This window comes from Hydractinia symbiolongicarpus, chromosome 10 (genome assembly GCF_029227915.1).
Source record: "Hydractinia symbiolongicarpus strain clone_291-10 chromosome 10, HSymV2.1, whole genome shotgun sequence".
Lineage (NCBI taxonomy): Eukaryota > Metazoa > Cnidaria > Hydrozoa > Anthoathecata > Hydractiniidae > Hydractinia > Hydractinia symbiolongicarpus.
Window position 1 is genome coordinate 14,088,195 of NC_079884.1, and position 23,944 is coordinate 14,112,138.

Sequence of the window (23,944 nt, forward strand, 5' to 3'; positions counted from 1 at the left end):
GATCAATGACGTGTTAGGAGATAAGTCCCCAGGTAATTAACAAAACAAAACAGAGCTATGCTTCGTGCTCCTAGATGAACCCACAGAGAGTTTTCTACAAGTGGCTATGCACGTAATTTTTGTTTGATTGCAATGCCTTTTTTAATTTTTTATCTCCGATTGCCAATTTTGATTACCATTTTAATATTCGTTTGTTATTCCTGCAACATTGTCCGTGCTACTGGGAATTCACAGTAAAAACATTTAATCCCGAAGCAACTTTGCCTTTCGGAGGTTACCTTCTCTTCCTAGGCGTCCATCTGGGGTGTTTCTTTATTATAGAGCGCAACGTATAGCTATGAACGACAAAAACTAAAGTGGACATTGTGTTGGCCTACAGCAGCACTGATTAAACTTTAAACACACGCACTTTTTCAAATCAACCTTTGCGCTTACGCATAGACCTGTTCCAATGCAAAAACAACATTATACGTTTTGCACTCAAAGGGAACTACGTTTCCATTAACACTACTCCGCCTGACTTAGACCATGTTCACACTTTTCGGATTGGTAGTGTTCCGGAACAACTTTTATATTGGATTGCTATGGTGTTCACACTGTATGCAGTGTGATCCAGAAAGCGAAACGGAATGATTTCGCTCCAATGTTCAAAGTAAAATGATTTAGGTCCGAAACAGCAATCCGATATGTGTGAACACATGAAGACGCGGAGAACAATAAAATATAATTTTAAAAATGGGGAATGACAAATGTAAACAAATCACAATTTTATTATTTTCTCAAACAAGCCATTTGTTTCAGCTTTGGTATGCAAGTATTGCAAGTTTAAAACATCATATGGAGAGAAAGAAAAGGTTGCATGCTTTATTAGCAAATCTGACGACGAAATGGTTCTATGCGGAACACACATGTGAACAGCCTAATACGGAATACCGTGTACATGTGTGGATAACTCAATCCGGAATGTAACTATTCCGGAACAAAAAGCAATCCGAAACGTGCAAACATGGTCTTAGTCACGGGACAAGACGTGATTGGTTAAAAACATTCGAAATAATTATGCGTGACGTGTAAAATAATAATTAAAAGTTGCGTGCTTTTGTTGAAGTAAGTGTTTTTATTTACTCTATCTTAAAATAAAATCACCATGATCAACATAAGCTGAAACAACGAAAATATCCCTTTTTGTTTTCGATATTGCGTCAATACTTTGTCAATTCCATTAAATATGTGCTTTACCCCCTATACACAAAACCTGATTAATTTCATGTTCTCTCTACCAAAACATAACATTCGAATTTAAGTTTTTTCGAAATGGTAGCATAATATGTCATTCAATTCCACGCAACGGCAATTTCAAACTTGCATGTCTAATTTTATTTCATGTTAGTAAAAATGCAGTGGAGAAAAAAGTGAATACGGATACATCTCGCAATGCTGTTATTTAAATTTTCTTCAAATCGCTACTAGAATCAGCTTCGTTAGAAATAATGCATAATGCGCAATTTACCAGATGTGCAATTAATTTCGCTCTTCCTTGTACCTTTGAAAATAACAACATTTTGGCATGTTGACTAAAATATTCGACATATCTTTATCCGACTTTGTTAACAGAAAATTATGTACTCAGTTATCCAGCTTACTTGTTTTTATACGCGACCTTGCTGTCGATAAAGTTAAAAATACCGAGAACATCGATTTTAACACTTGGTAACAACTTCAATAAATGTTAATTTTAGCGATTAAGTCATTTCTAGTAATTTCGCGAATATTTATTTTCGCAAATTAATTTTAAAGAAATTTTCGTGCAGACAATTTTTTGCGTATATGAATAAAATTCGCGAAATTCGCAAAAATTAATCTTCGCAAAATTAATCAACTTAATATAGTTTCGCAGAAGTTGTCAAAGTGAGAAGTTCCTTGCAAATGATTCGATGACAGGTGCGTTTTCCGGTTACTAGCTGGATGCCCTTGAAAGAATTTGCCGTGTTTCATATTCCATCCATGTCAAAAATACCAAAATATAATATATGCATCAAAAAGAAACAACACAGCAGTTTGAATTTTGCGCGGTCATATTTACAGCCACAGAAACAAAAGTATAAGAAGGCACATCAAAAAAAAAATAAAACTCTGTCCAACAAAATCGGAGGTGTTCCACAACTACAGAATAAATTTACTTCAAAATTTTATTGTCCAGGGACTACTGCAGTTTTCAAAATTTTTACGGAAAATTTGAGTTGCGAAAATAACTGGATTTGTCCACCCATTAATTAAGTCGAATCAGTTTTGCGTTGCATGAGGATTTGTAAATGCAGTGGAACAGTGCTCGTACCACTTTGGAAATCAGCGTATTTTTGGTCGTTACTTTACTCCGATGGCGTACATTTGGCTAGCTTTATAAAAGAATTTACAGTTGAATCCATTTTTTATTTCGGATTGTAATAATACGTTTTTTACCGGTGATCAACCCGGTTTACAACGGTTTACATTAGTGATCAACCCGGTTTACAGCGGATATTTTATACTCTGTAGTAACGATGCAAGAATGAGAAAAGAAAACGATATGAAACCCATATAGTTTTCCAAGACAAAAACTTCAAAGCCAACCTAACAACTCTATATTTCTTATTGCTAGACGGGAGGCCGTAGAGCCAAGCGTATTTGTTATTCCCTAGACGGGAGGCCGTAGAGCCAAGCGTAAAACATTTTTAATTGCAATAGACCTATTTCAATATCCATTTCTACGGAAGCCGATAGGTGTAAAAAATCTTTTCAAAATTGTGTGAAAATGTTTGCCGAAATAGTAAAATTGTTTGCCGAAATAGTAAAAATGTTATTCAAAATGGTGAAAATGTTTATTGCCGAGAAATAGGTAAAATATTTTTCGAGATATGGTGAAAATGTTTCTCTAAATAGAACTGGGACGAGTTAAGGTCTGGTGCCGAGTATAATCGCGGTACTGCGATTATATCCCTATTTTAGCGGGAAAAGTAAAGTAAAGAGAATGAAATGGACAGTCCAGGGAATAGTTTATGGACAATGACCTTTAGCTTTATTATATATTCATCACGTTTTGCTCTGAGTGTGGAATGCAATTGACTGGAAAATTTTGTTTTGTCATAATTCAACTACTTGATTGATTTTCTGGGAATGTCGCCACCTAAGAACTTCCACTCGGCCAAAAATTTTTATACCGTCATGTTATCACATGCGGAAAAATAAAGATGAACTTCTCTTTGTGTTATTTCTTTTTAGAGTTAAATAATTGCATATTCGCCCATGTTGAATCCCTATTGACACTTTCTCCAGTAATAACTACTAGGAAGGTTAAAGGAGCGAGAAATCGTTTTTCCGTTAAAGTCTGTTTTCCAATAGGTAGCGAAGCGGTCGTTTATTTTGAAACTCTGTATTCTGATTGATTAGGGCTGTGTGCACTGGGTAAAAAGGGGCAAGTCTCGAACTCTGTAATTTTGCTAAAATAGCTATTTCATCTACCAAATATCAATTCGGTTGTATTTTCTGGGTATTAAAAGAGATAAGGTCTTGTACCTTGTTACCAAGCTTTTTTACGCATTGCGGTCATAGCCTTTCGCTGTGTTCTTGTGGTCGATACAAGATATAAAATACCCTGGAAACGAGGTTAGGGTCATGTATTTTGAGAAATATTTTCGGGAAACATTTTTACCATTTCGAAAAAGATTTTTTTTCTTTTTTAGAAAAGATTTTCACCTTTTTGAAAAAGATTTTCACCATTTTGAAGAAGATTTTCACCATTTTGAAAAAGATTTTCACATATTTCGGGAAATATTTTTTGCACCTATTGGCTTCTGCGCATTTCCATTCCGCAAAATAAACAGCCAGAATAGACATGTAATTTTCCAGCGAAGTGATGCACATATAGTTTGTTTACCTTTATTATTTCTCAAATTAACTTGTCAAATGGGCAAACTATGAACTTTTGGTAAAAAAAAAAAAAAAATAGAACATGGCACTTATTATATACCTATTGGGCTTATTAAAATTACTGGTTTATATTTTATTTTCTAGTGTTTAGCTAGCCATTGACTTTGGTTTGGATTTTAAATTTTTTGAAACATCTGTAAATAACATTATGACTTGGCTATCCCCCTCCTCCGAGGCTATCCTAAGCATGTTGGGTTGGTGGTATTAGACTGAATATTGGTCTTCATCATGTTATATATTCAAACTAAGGTCAGGACAGCTAGTAAACAACTTGGCGTCCTGAATTTTATCTAAACTAACCTCGTTTTCATGCAATGTTTTGATTTTTTGCCACCACGGCTAATCATGAAAAGACGATATTGAAATAGGTCTATTCCCTAGAAGGAAAACCTTAGTGCTAACTGCTGTTATAAAACGAATTAAATGTCTTTTGAGGTAGTTGTATAGCGACAACTCCATTATCTTTATGGTTATTAAATTTGATAGATAACCTACTAACCGTCGTGATTTGGTCAGAAAGCCGAACTTTGAAAAGCAAGGAGTTATTAGCATTGGCATCTTCTCCTCCGAATGTTATTGAATCAGGCTTGGCATCTTCAACTAACAGCAAATATCACACTGGTTGGAAGCGGTGGTTAAGGTGGTGCAAAGATAATAAGGAAGCTCATAGTAGGCCAGGAAAACCATTTTTTGTTGCACTATTTTTTAATTATATTTTGCAAACCCACAAACAAAAGGCGCACTGACGTTTGCATTTTACGGCATACGTTGGGGACATAACATTACAGGACACAGGTCACCAACTTCATCCGTTCGTTCAATTAGCTTTTGAAGGTTGTTTAAGACTTACTGCTTCCACGAATGAAAGAAAGAAACCTAAGGATCCTATTTCTCCCGAAGTGCTTAAGATGTTTTTCGATAAGTACTTCAAAAATTCCAAATATTTCTGACATGCGTTTTTTAGTCATGTGCTTTCTCGGTTTTGCTGGGTTTTTCAGAATTTAGGAAATTTTAACTCTACGCTTAGGAGATATGGCCCTTGAAGCTTCTCATCTAAAAATTAGTATTAGAAAGTCAAAGTGCGATCAACAAAAAAGGGAAAACGTTGTTCACATTTCCCAATTAAAGTCTAAATACTGTACTGTAGAGTTACTTGAATCCTTTTGTCTCTGTTTGCCAACTGGACATTAAAGCTGACATCTCTTGCTTCTTTATTCCACGATTATTTAGCACAAAAAAGGGTCCAAGTTTCGAAAAACACTTGGCATCGGCTACACACGAGCACGCAAAATATTTATGGAGAAGTTAACTTGAGTCACATGAACTTTGAAAGGCACATTTTTCGCTCTGAAGGAGCTCCTGTAGCATCTTCCAATGCTGTCGAAGGACGACTTTATTGACAAGCACGAAGATGGGCTTCAGAAAAAAGTAAAAACAGTTACATACAAGACCTGAAAGAAGAAATGTTAAAGATATCGAAGTCTCTAGGATTGTAACCTTATTGACGAAAAACGTGATATAAACTTAAACCCGCTACTCTTCAGAAAAACAATATTGAACAAGGATTCATTTCATGCCAAGTCCATATTCTCATACTCGGTTTACTCTTTTGCCGATTAATTTTAGAGAAGGTACCATTTAATTGAGGTATTCGTACATGAATATCGCCCGACCATCTTGGCCGTTGGTAGATATTTAACCTTCCATAGTAACTATATCTTTAGCAATTTGGACGTTCACCGATTCCGTTCTGAAACAGGAGGAGTACCATAAATACCGAATAATGTAGGCATGTACACAAACGCGTACCGCCTATTAGCTAGCTCCATCCACAAACACGTCAAACTAGACTAGTGCATACATGAGCAACCAACAAACGTTGAATCGCAAATTTTAAAGGAAAAAAATGTGCCGTGTGTGGATGTTCAGTGTGCACTAGTCTAACGCGTTTGTGTACATGCCTAGCACACTGAACATCCACACACGGCACATTTTTTGCATCCTCGTTTTGCGACTAAAAGTTTGTTGTATTTTAGTTTATATTTTTAAAAATAAAGTGAAGTTTGGTAAATCCTTTTTTATGGCAAGATTGTTACTATAAAAAGAATGTTCTAAAAAAAAAACTTTTATTTCATTTTTTTTCTTGAGTTTCTTTCTTTTTCCTTAAGTTATTTGACGAAAGGAGACTGATCGTTAGAAAACTTTATTCAAAAAGTTGCTATCGTGTAGTCAGAAACAGCAAAACGTTTGTCCACATATGTAAAGAAAATTCGGTAGAAGTGTGCGATTTTAAAAGTAGCTTCGAAACAGAAGAACGTCATGTATGAGTACAGATAACATACAATACATCTGGTTTCTTATTCGACAACTTCAAAACATCTTGTTCAAGTACAGACAATTTGCAAACAAGAAGTTTTTCGTCAGCTAACATGTAAACGTCCTGTTTTTTTGAGATAACATGTCAACATCTTGTTTGTTATCGGAAAACACGTGAACATCATGACTAGCCGGGAAATCCGGCGTCGAAACGGCGAGGTAAGCCACAAGTCAAGGTATGACCCGGCGTTGAACACACTGTGGAGCGCTTCATAAGAGCCGTAAAGTGTGTCACACAATCAGGTGGAGCGCTTTAGTACAGGTATGCGGTATGTTGTTGTAGTATTTGCATAGAATCGGCGACCGTGAGAATTGTAGGGAGATAGAACGTGGAGACGAAATATAAATATGGCGATATATTTTGATACAAGAATTCGTGTGTGTCACATAGTTAATCGGTCAGACTAATCTAGGTTCATCTTAGTCAGCTAGGTATTAGAACACTACAGTCGTAAATCAAGTGCAGCGCATACACCATTGCAGTGTCGCGACTGCAACATATTTTTTAAAAAATAACTTTCCCGCAACAATAGCTGAAATAAAAACAGAGTTCTACAAACCGTTTTTACTCCATCATACCAAAAACAATCGGTCAATATTATTTTATCTTGCAGAATAAGTTTCGCCGTAAATTCAAAATTATTTGTGCAACCAGGTTGAACGCCTAGTACAGGCAAACAGCTTTGAACACACTGGTGGAACAATTAATAGTAGTCGTAAACTGTTGCACACGATCAGGTGAAGCGCTTTAGTATTGGTATACAGTATATATATCGTAAATCAAGTAAAGCGCATACACCATTATAGTGTTGGTAGCTACCTGTAGCTACCTAACTCCATTTATAACTCCATCTTTTATTATTTTCCTGGACACTTTTCTGCAAATAAAATGGTTGAGCAATTGTTTTAACAGGACAAGTAACAACAGGCTGTTGCCTGTGTTTTTATTTAAGCCATAGTGCAATGAAGTTTTTTTGGAAAAGGGTATTACGCCTATATGCCTGTTCAACTATGTTTAACTGTACAACAGATTTTTTTTCTGCAACGTTGTTCACACGTACCAAGGGGTCAGCCAACTGAGACAATTAATTTTTAAACTTTCTTGGTAATCACGCCGGTACAGTTGTGCAACACGGTTTACCCGGACTAACTGCTGAGCCCAGTTTTAACAATGGACTGTTTCCTGTTTGTTTTTATTTAAACAGAATCTGTGATAAAGTTTTTTCAACAGGGTATTATCCCTATGCGCCTGTGCAACACCATTTAACTGCACTAAGCGGTCAGCCCGGTGTCACAATTAATCTTTTTACTTTCACAGGAACTTTTATTCCGCAATATAAAATAATATTGACTGACTGTTGTTGCCATGGCAGGGTAACAACGGTTTTTACTCTGTTTTTAATTATTTTTATTACCTAAATCCATTTAGCATAGAAATTATTGCTTAAGAATATTGTTGTAGCCAAACTGCATTTTTATACTTTCACTTTTTAAGGAGCTGGCTAAATAGCCACATCCTCAACATAAAAATAAAAATGTTGGCTAGGATAAAAAGCTCTTATACCAAACAGAATAGCAATAAGTGAGGCTCTAGCTAGCTAGCTAATCTTCGTTCCTAGCCAAACATCCTAAAACTGGTGCGTTAAGATCTGTACGTGGCCTACAAACCTCTCACACGACCATTATCAAAATCAAAATGGCCTTCGCGAAGATCTTGGATTCTTTTTGGTCAAAACAAAGTCGATAAAAATATATCGCATTTGGTATTAAAAAAGTAAAAAAGAAATATATCGCATTTGGTACGGGACGCGGCTCTCCCGGACACACAGACAAAATAATTGCCGCCCCATAAGGGGCGGCTCTTAGTCCGCCAGGCGTGAATAAAAAGATTTTTTTGTTGACCAGGATGGTCCATTGGAATCACAAGATGGAATAATTTAATCCCCAGACAGGTATTGTGTCAACTAGTTACTTAATAAGAACTATCTTATGATATATATGGATTTTATGATATTTATAGACTTATAGACTTCATGAGGAGATTTTGAGGGGATTTTCAATAGATTTTCAATTTTCCAAAAATAGTTTATATTCCCAGTAGGGTCCATTGAAAGAGAAAGTAAAACAATTTAATCCCCAGACAGGTATTGTGCCAAGTAGTTACTCAATTAGAACTTTATCATAATATTTACAGAGATTTACCAAAGGAAACTTTCATTGTTTAATCTATATTTTAAAAAGGTCATAATTTGAAATCTCATCAATTATAAGATGCTTAAAATTTTATGATTACAATGAACAAACTATTTGGTTTACTTAACAAAAATTCAGTAAGTGGAGAGCTTATCAACATTTTTCATTGAAATAATAGCCATCAAAATCTAAAAAGTTGTGCTATTTTTAATATTATTACCCAGAAGTACATGTTTTACAGATTTTATGTGGTTGCTACTTTGGATGGTCATAATTTGAAACATCATTGATATATAATGGCATAATGGCTGTGGTTTAATTTAGTGCTAGTAAACCATAGGTTTAAAGATAAAAATTAAGCATGAACATTATTCATCATAACAATTTCGGTTGCAGAGGCATAAAAATCACAAAAAAATTATTGCACACAAATTTTTTTTAAAAAAAAAATTCACCACATTTGAAAACACAGATATGTATAAAAATATACAAAGTCCCAAGATTTTTTTCTTTCCAGTCCATAATAATATTGTGAAGATTATCTTATTAAATTTTCCAAACTGAAAATTATTTCTTGCAGTACTTTTTTTCCTCCCAAATTTTGTAAAAATTTTGGAAATTCTATCCAGGCAATACTTTGGAAGGTCATATTTTGAAACCCCATAAAAATAAAATGATTAAGTTTAAGTTAAATGATGGAAAATTATTAGTTTTAAAAGGAAAAAATGGTATAGACCTTTTCACACTTTGATAATGGGGTAAACAAGGCATCAAAATCCTCAAAAAATTACTTGCATGCATTTTTTTCGAAAATCAACTATATTTAAATGTAAGGTTATGTATACAAGCACTCAGAATCCCAAGATATTTTTTCTTTTAAGTGCTGATGAATACTTTGAAGATTAACTGCCGAAATTTTCATAGCCAGAAAATTTTTCCCGCGCTGCTTTTTTTCACCTGGAATTTTGTGAAAATTTAGGAAATTCTGTGTGGGTGGTACTTCGGAAGGTCATATTTTGAAACCCCATCAAAATAAAATGATTCAATTTAGATTAAATGATGGAAAAGTATTTGTTCTTAAAGAAAAATGAGTATGGACCTTATCTCACCTTGATATTTGAGTTACTGGAGCATCAAAATACTAAAAAAAAACATCTAAAAGCATTTTCAAGCATTTTCTGATCCATAATGGCGAAATTCTAAAAATTTTCTAATATCAGTTTTGGTTTCTTTAAAAAATTTGAATGGAATACTATGATATTACAGACTTTCAGAGACATTGGGTGTCCATACATGAAATTATGGCATGCTGAAAACAGAGGATTTTGTTAATATTAAGAAATAGCCAGAATGGGGAAAATTTCTAAAGGTCATATCCTGGGTACCACTCAAGGTAGGAAGATAAAAAATTCAGAATTTCCATATCTTATTGATATAAACTTGTGGTAAAAATTTCAAGAAAATCTGTGAGGGTCGACTTGGAAAGTCCCTTGATTTTGGTTCATTTGGCATGGAATGACCCCTGTGCAAAAAGAATGTAAGTTTGGATTTGGGAAAGAGAGAGCACTCGCATTTTTCCAAACGTCCGATTGACGTTCGGCTAAACTTCAGAAAATGTACACAAAAAAATGTAATAAAATATAAACTGCAACACAGTTACGCACTTACTCACTGAGTCCACTTGAAAATTCTAATTCTTTGTGTGTAGCTAGGAGTGCGTATTTGCGTTTGCAGCTTTGATATGATAACCAAGATTTTTTCTACACAAATTCTACAGCTGCTCCTGGCGTTCTTTGCAAAACCAACCACCTACCATAACAAACGTCCATGCTCAAAGAAAAAGGAGGCGGAGAGGTAGTCTAAAGGTCTTCGAAGGGCTTACATATCTATATACGCTTTAAAAAATTATTGCGGATTTTTAGGTATCTTTTCTGCAAAAAGTGCGTGGTTATTTCAACTTTAACACCTTAGACCTGCCACAGTTACCAATTATCCTTTTTTCAAGTAACGTGTTATAATTAATAGTCATCAAGTTGATTTTTCGGGGATCTGTAACTCGTGAAAGGGTTAAGTCGAAAGCAAAACATACAATGGAGTGTAAGATTGACGATTTATAGTATATACGCATTTTTGAATAGACCCATTATATAGTTGTTGACAAATGATTTTTGTCTGTTTTACCCGCATGTGACTGGTTAATCCTTAAACTATAACTTCATTTTTGGATTGCTTATTTGATCAATTATATATATTTTTAGAGTCAAAAAAGGACAAATTTAATGGAGATCCTAACTGGAAATATAAAGGACGTACTTGTAAATGATGAAAGGAAAAGTCCTTCTCATGCGCTACAACCAGTAAATGCTTCACAGACTGCATTTTAAACATTTTGAAAGTATCAATTGTGCATGCAAAACAGTATAATTTAATCCAATTTATAGTGAGGTAGAATGTAGCAAGAAATTCAGCCGTATATCACTGTATATAATACTGTATAAAATAATTCTTTAAAAAACTTAACTGGAAATATTTTGTTATTCTTTCCGGATCTAATAGTTATAGACTGTTTGCTGCTCTTGAAAAAATCCACTAGAAACGAAGTCGAATGTGCATGTAACTTCCAGATTTAAACATAGCATAGAAGCTTGCGGAGGTGGAATGTGCACACGTGATCAGATAAAACGCATTGAGTATCCTTTCATTGTGCACTTTGGGTGTTGGTGCAACCTCGATCTCAGAGTTTATAAAAAGAAAACCAGCCCTGGGGTCAAGGTTGGTGTTGGGGCTAATCATCGCTTTGGAAAATAAGGGGTGCATATGTATCAGCTTTGAAAGAACAACTGCTGTATCATGGTAACAAGGGTGGCAAGAAGTTGCAACTATATACTAGTAAATTAAAGAGATGATAATAAAACTAATCGTTAACCCGTAGAAAAATCCACGGGGTCGCCCGTCGCGTTTGCTTGTCCTTTAAATTTACCCGTCGCAACAAAGTGGATAAAAATATATCGCATTTGATATTCGTGCACATTTTAAAAATTTCGTGTTTCCGTTACGGGACGTCGCTTTCGCGGACACACAGACAGACGACGGCTATTATTAAAGAGATTGCAAGGTTCTGACGAACATGATGTGCTGAATTTCTAAACCGTAACAATCCTGTGCTTTTTAATTCGTGTCAAGAGGGAGGAAGGTATAAATGCCAGTGTGCTAAGCTTGGAAAATATAGTAATTGACACAAAATTAGATTAAAAAAAGCAGGAAAAAAAATATCTAGTATACAAAGAACCTAATTAAGCATGAACCATGTGTAATTAATTCCATGCTAATTATCTTTCGGCGAGTTACTGCGCATGTCTAAGTTTTCAATATTTATGGTGCATAAACGCCCTGTTAGCTCATTTCACTGTCGAGTACAGAGTGAAAGACACAGGAGGAAGCCATGTGTAAAAACATGAAGCTGGTCGTGATATTGTTTGCATGTTTTGTTCGTGCAGAATGTAAGTATTCGACGAAGTTAATGTATTTACCTTTTCAATTTAATAAGATAAAAGCTCTATCTATGTGTGCTTAAAAATGGTAGCCGAATTACTACTTTATGTACGAAATGGCCATGCCGGGATATATACGACGAATGAAAATCTGAGGACCGGTAAACCCGGTTTAGTTTAATAATATTGAGAATATAGACAGAACAGCTTCATGGACTTATTCTGCTTCTCTTGTTTCAAGCTGGTTTTTCAGAAGTTGCACCTGGCGGAAACGTCGCAGGTAAAAGTTCCCGCACTATACAGTCAAGATATATATCAAACACACCGTAATATAACTTGAAAGCTGCAATTTTATCAATAAATTACTACATTCAACGTGAATTTTTTAGCTAATTTTCGTATGCTTTTTTTTATATATGGGCTCTAGCTAGTGAGGTTTGCGAAGCTGATTGGGATTATAGAGGAAAGAAAATGAATGGTAAGACATTATTGTATTGAATAATAGATTGCAAATGCGTTATCATACAATTGCAATACTTAAACAGGTATCGCACTTTAGGACCGACAGACTGGTCAAAAACTCATCCTTCATGTAGTAGAAGCCTCCAATCACCAATTAACATTGATCTAAAACAATTATCACCTCCCAATCGCGACAACGTAATTTGGTTTGACAACTACTACACGCATCCTGCAGCTGGAGAAACTTATACCTTAAGCAACAATGGACACACGTTGATTTTCAAGCTTCCAGAAAACACCTGTTATTATCTGAAAAAAGGTCCAGATACATTTGTACCAATGCAAGCACATATCCACTTTGGTTCGCTAGATATAAAAGGATCCGAGCATTCAATAAATGGACGTTACTCTCAGGCTGAGGTGCGTTTATTGTTAAGTTACCGAGATCTAAATTTGAGTTATTTGTTATTATTTCCATCTATTGCTTTTAGATACATATTGTCCATCGAAATACAAAGTACGATTCTTCTGACGTCTTGCTACACAGTGACGGTTTGCTGGTCGTGGGCACGTTTGTTAATTTAAAGGTAAGACTTTCTTTTAGACAAGAGTTAAAAATAATAAAACTGAGTGAGGCTGAGTGTCGTAATCTTTTCTTTTTAGCCACACAGGTCATCTCCTGTCCTCTCTGAGCTATCCCGTTATGCTGGAAAGTTAATTCATCCAGGTACTTTAACTTTGATAAGCTTACGGAAGAACATAAGAACTTCCCTTGATGAGATAGAATCTGATGTATCTATAAAACTCTACTTATAGGAAGCAGTGTAAAAGTTCCCGCTTTTCCTTTGATCCAGTTTTTACCAAGAGGTGTTACTTTCAGGCGTACTCCATATGTCAATTATCGTGGTTCGTTGACTACTCCGCCATGCGCTGAAAGCGTTGATTGGGTTGTTTTGACGCACCGTGTGCACAGCATAAGTATTCGAGACGTAAGGATCTGCTTAGTTTTGCGACTTCAATTATGATTTATTCAAAAGCGACAGAAATAAGAATAGTTTTACTAAAGCTCGTTTCTTTGTTTTAGTTGCAGGCAATTGATAAAGTTCTGGATTGCGAGAACTTACCGATATACGGAAATTATCGACCAACACAAGCAACAAATGGACGACAGTTGTATGGAGTTAATATGCCGCAGAAAATCAGATGTTAATGCAGGAAGTTTTACAAATGATTTGGAAACAAAAACCTTTTAATAAAATATTGTGACACTCCATAAGTTAATTAGCATTTAAATTGCGCTATTAACACTTTCTAACACGTGTAGAAAAAAATAAAACGATTTTTAAGGTCTTTTTCAAAATCGTTCCATTTTTTTCTTTATAAACTATGGCTGTTATTTTATCATTTTTTTTTTAATCGGTACATTTTGTTGCACAACCAAATTTTAACTTTGTATTGTGTTTTATGAAACAGTACGTTATGAATATTGGCTTATATACAATCGTTTTTATCTTCACGTTCAGACTTTATCAGCATTTATATGAGAAACCACTTTATAAGAAACTATTTTATAAGAAACTTATTGGAAAACTTTTTTTAGTAATCAAAAATTTAAGAAACTTTTACAAGTTGAGCGTTTGTCTGGTTTCTAAACAAAGAAAGGTTAAGAGTTTTGACATTGAAGTTTTCCAGTTAATTCTTGACAAAAATGGATACTTATCTTTAAGTTATGGATTTTTTTCAAGAATTTGTCGAAGCGCCATTTTTTTTTTTGCAGACAGAGTGTTCGAGGCCGAAAAACGTCCGAGCTAATGGCTACAAGGAATATTAAGTTTGCAAGCTTAAATCAGAAAAGACTATAATGATGCAGCATGTTTAATCTTAGTGTAGTGTCTATTAGTTAACTCAGCTGCTATGAAACCTCTTTTGGAATTTTTTAAGGGTAGACTGGTCATGTTTAACCCTTTCCATCTATATGTCCGCTTTTATTTCCAGAGATTTCTCCGGTCTACTGCATTTTTGCGTACTGTCAGTCAACGATTGAGAGTTTTGAATTTTGTTTTGGCAATGTCGCTTAATATTGGTATGTCGAGGCTTCTAAGGCAAGGAAGCGAGAATAATGTTCTTTCGAGGTCACCAAAAATTACACCGTTAGTTAGTGCCGGTATAAGAATATTGTGCCTATGTTAATCGACCTGGGACTAAAATTTTTAGTGCGATTATAAAAAACCTGCACGTTGCCGACAGCTTACTAAGGATGGATATGCTGAAAAAATATATTATTTTTCCATCATAATCAAATTGTTTGGGAATTTCGCTTCTGTCTGCTGCTCCTTCTGTAAATATTTTTTTTACAAATATGAATACCTAACCAATATAGAAATTGTTTTTGTTAATGACTTTTCCAATGGTTTCTTTAATACTTTCAACCTGACTTTTAAGCTTACCTTTTAACATATCAATAGATTCATGTCTAACTTTTAGTTCATCCTTCAAACTTTCCATCCTTTCAATTATCTCCTGTCTTTGTTCGTCTGTATATGAAGAATCATTCCTTACCTGTTGTAATTTTCGATTCTCCTGTTCAATATGTTTTTCCAACTGAATTTTTTTTGAAGCTTCAACTTTTAGTGAGCCACGTATACTTTTTAACTCTCTATCAAGACCAAAATGTTCACGTAAAGGCAATGGAGCATTAAACTCAAGTGTTCCAAAATCAAGTAATGATTGCCTAACCAAATCTTCAGTCCTATCACTTAATTCTTCAATCATTGTGTCCAGTTCAATGTCAGTTGATTCATTTATCTTTGATCTGGATGGTAGCTCTTTCTCTACTTTCTTAACCTTAATTTCCTGTCGAGCTGAAAGCTTGCTCTTAAGTAAATCAAACCCTAAATTGCGTATTCCTTTTTTAGTCAATATCTCTGCTATACCACCAGCAAACCTTAGTTCTCCATTGCTTGTTAATGGTTTACTTCTACCTTAAAAATATTAGTCACCATCTTTTATTTCAAACAGGTATGTGTAAATGACTTCTGGCTGCTTTTGATTTAAATGTTGGGATAGTCTTTTATATAATCCTTCAACATTTGCCACCAAAGCTCTTAAATTAAGCCTTTCCAATGATGCTTCTGCTGTATGTGTGTCAATTTGTGTTGTATAACTATGTGGTATTAAAGGTGTCCCCTCATCTCCATGTTCATCTCCATGTTCATCTCCATGTTCATCTCCATGTTCATCTCCATGTTCATCTCCATGTTCATCTCCATGTTTATCTCCATGTTCATCTATATAAAACGGGTCAATGTCCATGTTATATATATATATATATTTTACAAAAAAATTTTTCTCTTCCACTAATAATGAGTATGTACCCAAAGATACCTACTGCTCCCGAATATTCGAGTGATCAATTTAACGGTGAGACGATTAACAAGCAATTTCAGGACTTGATAAAATTAAAGGACAAATTTCATACCAAGAATGCATAATAAAATCGTAGATGTTGTTGATAAATGTCGGTTCAAACGACATAAGCATTGGGGCTGGAAGAAAATCAGTAGCTGCTTTATAGGTATACTTGTGAGTATAAAATTAGCAGTTTGTTCTTTAACAGGAGCAGGTATTGGTGGAATCACGACTGCATTAATTAAAAGGTATCAGAAGAAACTCACCAAAGTCAAATTGTAAACTCACCAAAGTGAAATTGTATGATATTGTAAGCCCTGCAAGAGCAAGGCAAGGCCATTGAGAACAAAACAGGCCAAGGAGGTTGCTGAAATGATTAATGATATTTACAAGGTTGCTTCTTTAACTTTTCCAAACACTTCTCAGTGTGACAATGGTGGCGAGTTTAAATCAGATGTGGCAAAATTGTTTGGGAAACATAACGTAGAGATAAGGAGAACAACGACAAAATATAAGCATACACACACAGTGTTTGTTGAGGCGTTGAACAAGGTACTTGCTGAAAATTTATTCAAAATACTAGATGCCCAAGAACTGAACGACAGTAAAAAGGTATCATCTACATGGGTTAAGCATTTATATAAGCTGATTGATAGACTAAAAAACACAAAGACGCAGATGATTGACATTAAACCTAAAGAATCCATTAAAATGTGCCTTTAGTTAAACGAGAGAGTTGTCCACCTGAAAAGAAGTTACCACAAGATCGGCTGTACAGATATTTGCTACAACCAGGTGAAGAACAATCTGATTGCAAAAAAAGAGGGACCGATAGAATCTGGTCAAAGAAGACTTATCGTTTAAGTGAGGTAATACAGAAACCTGATAATCGTGTCATGTATTTCCTTCAAGTTGGACCCGAACGGGCTTTTGTGAAAGAAGAGCTTATGTTAATACCGCAAGATACAGAATTGCCTCCTGATTATGTACAAATTGGCGAGAATAATGATTTAAAGAAATTGTATCATAAATATATAGGAATGCTGTCAGATGGACCAACTATTATGCAATTACAAAACGATAAAATCAAAGAAATTTCCACTGCCGAAGACCGAATTCCTTCATTAAAAATCGAGCTCCAGACATTGGAGGATAGGGTATCCAACATTGTAAAACACAAAGAACATAGTCTCAGAATTACGCAAATCAAAAAGGAGATCGATGCAATTTCTAACATGAGAATAAAATATTATTTGGATAGTTGTTTTCTGCTGAAAAAATATATGAAATTAGATAGGCCTCGTCCAGGTCTTGATATCTTAATGAAAAAAGAGTTTAACCCGAATATTAGTAGAAAAAATGATATTTGCCATTTCGCTTAATCGTAGATCCGTACTATGCCTGTGTGGATGAAGACATCGCAAATGATAAAAATTTCTGTTATGACTATCAATCCCTTCACGGATATTCAGCCACTTCAGATGACTTACGAAATGGAGGCTAAGTTGCAAAATATGTTTAAGGCTATGCGAGGACCTTTTGAGAAGTATAAGAACGACCTTCGTAAGTTAACTAGTTACCCCTACATATTACATAAGTTTTGCCAGATATTGGGTTATAACGAATTCCTACCTAAGTTCAAGTTACACTTGAAGATGAAGGGCGGATTATCAAGCATGACCGTATCTGGAAAAAAAATATGTGAAGAAAATGGTTGGAAATTTATCAAGTCATACTTATATTGAATATCTGTACCGGGGAGAATTTAGTAACACACGTTAGTTTTCGATTACAATTAAAAATGACTTAAAGAAATATATATTATACTAGTCGTTAAACCCGTGGAAAAATTCACAGGGTCGCCCGTTCTTTATATATCGCATTTCGTGTTTCCGTAACAAAAAGACAAACAGACGCACGAACAGACAGACGGAATACGGCTATTATTAAAGAGATAGTCGTTGCCTGGGAAGAATCCACGGGTTCGCCGTCCTTTATATTTACCCGTCGCAACAAAGTGGATAAAAATATATTGTATTTGATATTCGTGTTTCCGTAGACCACGTGCGGCCTGTCGATAAACACCAAGTGAGCGCTTTGGTACAGGTATGCAGTATGTCGTAAATCGAGTAAAGCGAACTACATTTGGCTACTTTTGTTTTTTTTAGCCAGAGGTAGATAAGAAACTAGCCAGATAGACACAACTTTAACATAAAAATATATAACAATACACCTAGCTAAATAAGGAATTTAAAAGTATAGAAATAAGTAAAGCTATCTATGGCTAGCTAGCTGCCATAAGCAGGACAATTCCTCAAAATCTACGTTATAGCTAGCCAAAATCTTAAAATTGGTTGTTTAAGAATTATACATAGCTGGAAAACGCGATTGAATATTCACCTTAACATGTGAAAACACGCAAAAACTAAATAACCTTTTATGTATGTATGTAGGTATGTATGTATTCTTCATTTCAAGTTGGTTACAATGGGTAGCCTAGATTAATAAAAACCAACTAACCTAGTTACCAGGCGATCAAGATTTATACTTTCTTGTAAAGAAAGGCGAGAGAGCCTGTGAACGAGGTTGTAATAAATATTTATTTGCAACTTTATTTTAAATTATAAACAAATTAAACAACTACAATGGATAACTCCTTGTGACACAAGTTGCTTTTTAAATTCTTCGACCGTTGAGTATAATTTTAGATTTTGCGGCAATTTATTTCATAGCCAGCAACCTATATAAAACAGAGTTTGTACCAAAATAGGTCGATTTGGCAGGAGGGAGAGCTAACGTTCGTCCCGTTCTAAGTTCATAGTTTAAGTGTTTCGAGTCAAGATTAAAGTATGACCACATAAACTCAGGGTTCAGGTGCATTATTGACTTAAAAATTTCAATTGTTAGTGTTCGTAAATGTAGCCGGTGGATAGATATTTCGTTTAATGTGGCAAGTAAATCACCATATGATAAGTCAATGTTGTAAACTACTTTTAGTGTGTTGTTATGAATTTTTTCAATTTTTTTATAAGGCTTTTTTCTAAAAAACATCCAGATTATCGGAGCATAACTTTTGATTGACTTTTGATGAATGCAAAGGCTAAGACTTTAGCATTATTCAGTGTTAATTATTGTCTTAATCTACGGAGAGCATGGAGTTTATAGTTCGCCGTAGAGCATATATTTTGAATATGGTCATTAAATAGTAAGTTATTGTCAATAGTAATTCCTAACAACACCACACTCTTAATATCTTTGATGAAAATTTGATCTATCTGTAATGTTATCAGCTGCCTCACTTTTTTGCCTAAAATCATAAATTAAATTTATTTTCATCATTTTCCCTCTTTTTTTGTTTTGTTTTTGTGCACTTTGGGTTTCTTCTTTTTTATCTTATTTTCCAGTTTTCAGAGGACATATTTTGATAGAAGCATAGGAATGTGCACTTCCAAGTACCAGCCTATGAACGTCTGTACAAACAAGGCCATTTTGAGAAAATGCTGAGTTGCGTATGTGGCATTGATTAAAAAGCATGATCACATTCTTCCATCCAGTTTCTAAGACATGGTTGATTGGGTAGAGAAAGCTTACAACACGATTTTGCCCGAAACCGAGATGGCAAAAAATTTTTTCGATGTCCTCGCCATTTTGAATGCTGACAAAGTTCGAAATGGATGCTTTTATAAAAGATGTATTGACACGGTATTGCCAAGTAAATTTGGTACTAAAAACATGAATAAAAGACAATTATTGAAGTCTATCCAATTAATTGAAACTTTAAAATTTAACTCTAACATCTAAAGACAATTAACAAATCTTATATATCCTATTTCTATATTAAGATAAAAAATTATGAAAAGAAACCTAGAAAATAACCACCGCTACATTCATCCATCAAACATGCTGCTTCGACTAGAAAGTTATGCTATATTTGCTAAAAGAACAGGCTCATGGGTGTTCATGTTTAAAATGCTACATTTAAACATGGCTGTTTTTTGATAAATGAAATCTACACTTTGTCGATGACACACAGAATACGAGCAGAAATTTTATTACTTCTTATTTAAGAACTCTTTAGTACTTGAGCATGCTAGGAGACTGGAACCTTGTCTTGCATGTAATGTTCGGCTGGTTTTGTGTTTTTTACTCAAATCAGATTACCCTGTTCAGAAACATCAAAGTAACATGAAACCAACATCCAGTAACTGGAAAAAAATAAGGTTTCATCTATTCTAAGTTTTTTCGGAACTATAGAAGAAGAGAAAGCAACATATTTTCATTTCCTATTCAAAGACTCGATAACTTTGCTTGATGTCTAAAATAGTATCTTACTGCCCATGAAATTCTTAATGTCACTGACCAAGTTCAATGAGGCGTTGTGAAGGGAGTTGAAATAAACCTTCTGATTTTTACGTTTCTGATTTTTATTTATCAAAACACTAATTCATATATCCACCTGTCCGAACGAACACAAAAAAGCATTTCCATAAATCATTTTAAATTGAAGAGTTTTTATAACCTCTTTCTTATTAATATTTTATCAGATAAAAGCAAAAAAATATGATCAGTCATTAATTTATTCAAGCCATGTTTGACTTTGGTTTGAATTACAGCTAATTAAAAAGCATTAAAGCCAGATCTGTTGACAAGAAACGATAAGTTTTGTTCAGCAATTTAAACATAATTGCCAATGTAAGCTCTATGCTCTTCATTGCAGAGGATTTAAAAGAACGAAATATTCAGAGTTTCACTAAGTAGCTGAAAATTACGATGGAGCGATATGGTATTGAATTTTATATCGTTTAAATCTGATGAAAACTGTAAGTTGTATTTTGAAAGTACAAAGATAAAAGAAGTTAAACGTGCTTCGATTTTTAGTAGCCATACCACTGCTTCTAGTGAGGTCTTTTACAGAAATAACAGACAGTTACCAGTTGGCCTTACTGGTTTTATTCAAGCATGGTGAACAAGACCGCAAAAGTTGAAGCTTATTGTGAAAAAGCCACTCAAGAAAAAGTAACGAAGTTTCTACAAGATCTGAAAATAAAGTTTCTTCAAGGAACTCTTTGCGAGGAGGATTTTCAGTATGATGTGGGTTTGCTTTTAACCAACGAGTCACAAAGTAATAATAATAACAATAATAAAGACGGGGAAAAGTTAAATGGAACAACACATCACTTGGACAAAAAAGATCAGAATAATGCAGATGACATCCCTGTTGAGTTTGAGTTAGAACTGGAGAATGGACAGGTTAAAGTTACTTCTCCAGTAAGAGCACAGTCATTCAGTTATACTGCCCAACCAATCGAGAAGTCTAAAAAACTCACACGTAGTATCTCCAAGGATGATCAGAGCATGCGAGACCACATGCAACAACTTATGGCAACGTTTGAAAAAGAAAAAAAAAACCTTGATCGGAAATTGGAGATGGAAAAAGAAATTATAAGGAAGAAAATTGAAGCTGAGTATACTTTAAAGTTGGGAGAACAGCAGAAATACATTGATGATGTTACAAAGGAATTTCTAGAAAGCATTGAAGCGATCAAACATGAGAAAAAGGAGATGATACTACTCCACCAGCTGGAAAAAAAACAAAACGAAGAGTTCTACTTAAAACGAATGCAAGAATTCCAACGGCAAATGAAACTGGACCAACAAAGAAATATTTTACAAGCTCACAAGAAATGGGAAAGCACAAAAATATAGATTAAAATTAAAAAGCGCTACTAAGTGTTTTCGAAAAGTTAAAAAGTATACGGAAGTGTAAAGTTCAGTGTCAAAGAGCGTCATTTTTACCACTTATTACGAGGTAGAGAATTAAAACAGAAAAGATTTGATTACTGCCAATTAACATCAATGATCGTAGGAATTTAAGATATGAATCTTATTTTCAATACTCTCACATAATGTATTGTAAACAAAAGAAGAGTAAACAAGTTATACTTGGTATCCACCTGGTGTTAATTCTCGTTAAGCTGATGCGCTAATTGGAGATAAGTTTTTAACGTGAATGGAGACTTCGATGACTAATTAGCGCAAATGTTTAAATTCCGATAAGTGCGCTGGCTAAATATCAAAATTTTCATGAGTAGACTCTCGATATGACAAACTCCCAAGGGGAATGAAAAAAAGATTGTTACATCGAGGGAAATTTCCCCCCATTTTTCCCCAAATCGCCTAAATTTTTGTCCATTAGAAGAACTTGTATGAAAAATACTTTTGATTTACATTTCACTATAAAACACCGTCAAATATATGTATAATTAACTAAGGTTGAATCACACGAAATTCGAATAAAATATGTTCGTGTTTGCTTACAAAAATTCTTCTATCAAAAAGACTTATCATAAAATCATTTGGTTGTTTGTTGTGTAGACACGCGTTTTAACTTTTTCCAATAATGGCTCTAATGGATGAATTACCTTTAGTTTGCCTTCTTCACCTTAAAATTTCTTATAATTTTTGCGTTTTGTTTACAGTTAGTGTTTATTGTTAACTGTCTGTATTTTGCAAGCAGGCAATGCAGTTTTTTAGGCATTCTGATTGGCTTAGCACTCTTAATAACGGGCCGATATGAAGCGGTATTGCCCGTCGTCAAGAAAAATGGTAGCTTAAAATGTAAACAAGCACAAGAAACAAGTTTTAAGAAGCATTGAAAATGTTTATATCTAACTCCTACAATACATTTAGCGATAAAAACATTTTCATAGAATAGAAACAACAACGATATCAAAAAAATGTATATGATCATGTGCTTTTGATGAGCGGTTAATGAGATATAAAGGGTTTAAAATTTTTGCTGACGTCAGCAAAGACCTGCTAAAATACTAAAAAATGTTTTTCAGAAATTTGTACACCTGTTGCCTTCAACGCATAGATCTTGAAACACTGATCAAGACAATGTATAGGATTATGTATCTTTGACAAACAATTGCAAAGAAATTAGGGTTTGAAGGTTTTTAGATGATGTAATCAACCCCTCCATTCCTAAACGGATTTTGGTGACCCAGGTTTGGGAAACTTGCCCAAATTGATCCTAGGTGGCCCCTAGTTACCCACGCGGTGAAAAATCATTGATGTCACCACCTCGTTTCCAAGTTATTTAGCCTCAAAGTTTTAGGTGCACTGTAATGACTTCATTAATTTAATATAGGATACTAGTCGATAAGCCCGTGGAAAAATCCACTGAGGCAGGATAAAAATGGAAAAAAACGTCATTTATATTTTGATGACGTCAGCAACCCATTCTCATAAAAAATAGAACTTTGCTTTCACGTTGCCTCGACTGTGTGGAGATTAAACTGCTGATGATCAAGAAAATGTATATGATCGTGTGGTTTTAATGAGTGGTTAAAGAGATATAAGGGATTTAAAAATTTTACTGACGTTAGCAATCGCCCGTCAAGACCCAAAAAATTTTTTCAGAAATTTGTATACCTGTTGCCTTCATTGTATAGATCTTGAAACGCTGATCAAGAAAATGTATAGGATCGTGTACTTCTGACAAACGGATGCAGAAATATTAGGGTTTAAAGGTTTTTTGATGACGTCATCAACCCGCCCATTCCGAAACGGATTCGGGGACCCATGTTTGGGAAACTTACCCAAATTGGTCCCAGGTAGTCGTTTTGCCTAGGCAGGAGATGACGTCAGTTATTTCCATCCGTTTCCAAGTTATTTAGCCTTAAATTTGAAAGTGCAATGCAATGGCTTCACTAATCTTAATATACTTTCCTTTGACGTCAATATTACTCTAACGTCAAAGTTTGCTAATTTACAGAACAAATTTATAGGGAATGTTTTATAGACTTTATCAAAGAAATTTTATCCACTTTGCAAAAGTCACAGACAGAACTGGCGTATTATTATATAGACTAGTCGATAAAGCCCGTGGAGAAATCCACTTAGGCAGAAGGACAATGGAAAAATAGGTTGTTTTAGATTTTTTGCTAAAGTCAACAGTGCAGGTACAAAAAAAATTGGCCAAGTTTAGTTTATTCGTTGCCTATAACGTGTAAAGGTTAAAACGCTGATCACAATAATGTATA

The 23,944-nt window shown here is 34.5% G+C and overlaps 1 protein-coding gene across 1 annotated transcript; it reads left to right on the forward strand.

Moving 5' to 3' along the window:
- Window positions 1-11,368: 11,368 nt before the first annotated feature.
- On the forward strand, window positions 11,369-14,619 carry LOC130612291 (carbonic anhydrase 6-like). Its single transcript, XM_057433601.1, has 6 exons — window positions 11,369-12,035; window positions 12,454-12,504; window positions 12,586-13,075; window positions 13,152-13,215; window positions 13,305-13,477; window positions 13,573-14,619. The coding sequence occupies exons 1-3, from the start codon at window positions 11,978-11,980 to the stop codon at window positions 13,071-13,073; spliced, it is 597 nt and encodes a 198-aa protein (XP_057289584.1). The 5' UTR covers window positions 11,369-11,977; the 3' UTR covers window positions 13,074-13,075; window positions 13,152-13,215; window positions 13,305-13,477; window positions 13,573-14,619.
- Window positions 14,620-23,944: the final 9,325 nt, after the last annotated feature.

Bases quoted from the DNA above. Each gene is read 5' to 3' on its own strand.
- LOC130612291 (XM_057433601.1), top strand. From the start codon at position 11,978: ATGTGTAAAAACATGAAGCTGGTCGTGATATTGTTTGCATGTTTTGTT. The intron at 12,036-12,453 runs GTAAGTATTCGA...TATGGGCTCTAG, and splicing joins ATGTTTTGTTCGTGCAGAAT to CTAGTGAGGTTTGCGAAGCT. The intron at 12,505-12,585 runs GTAAGACATTAT...ATCGCACTTTAG, and splicing joins TAGAGGAAAGAAAATGAATG to GACCGACAGACTGGTCAAAA.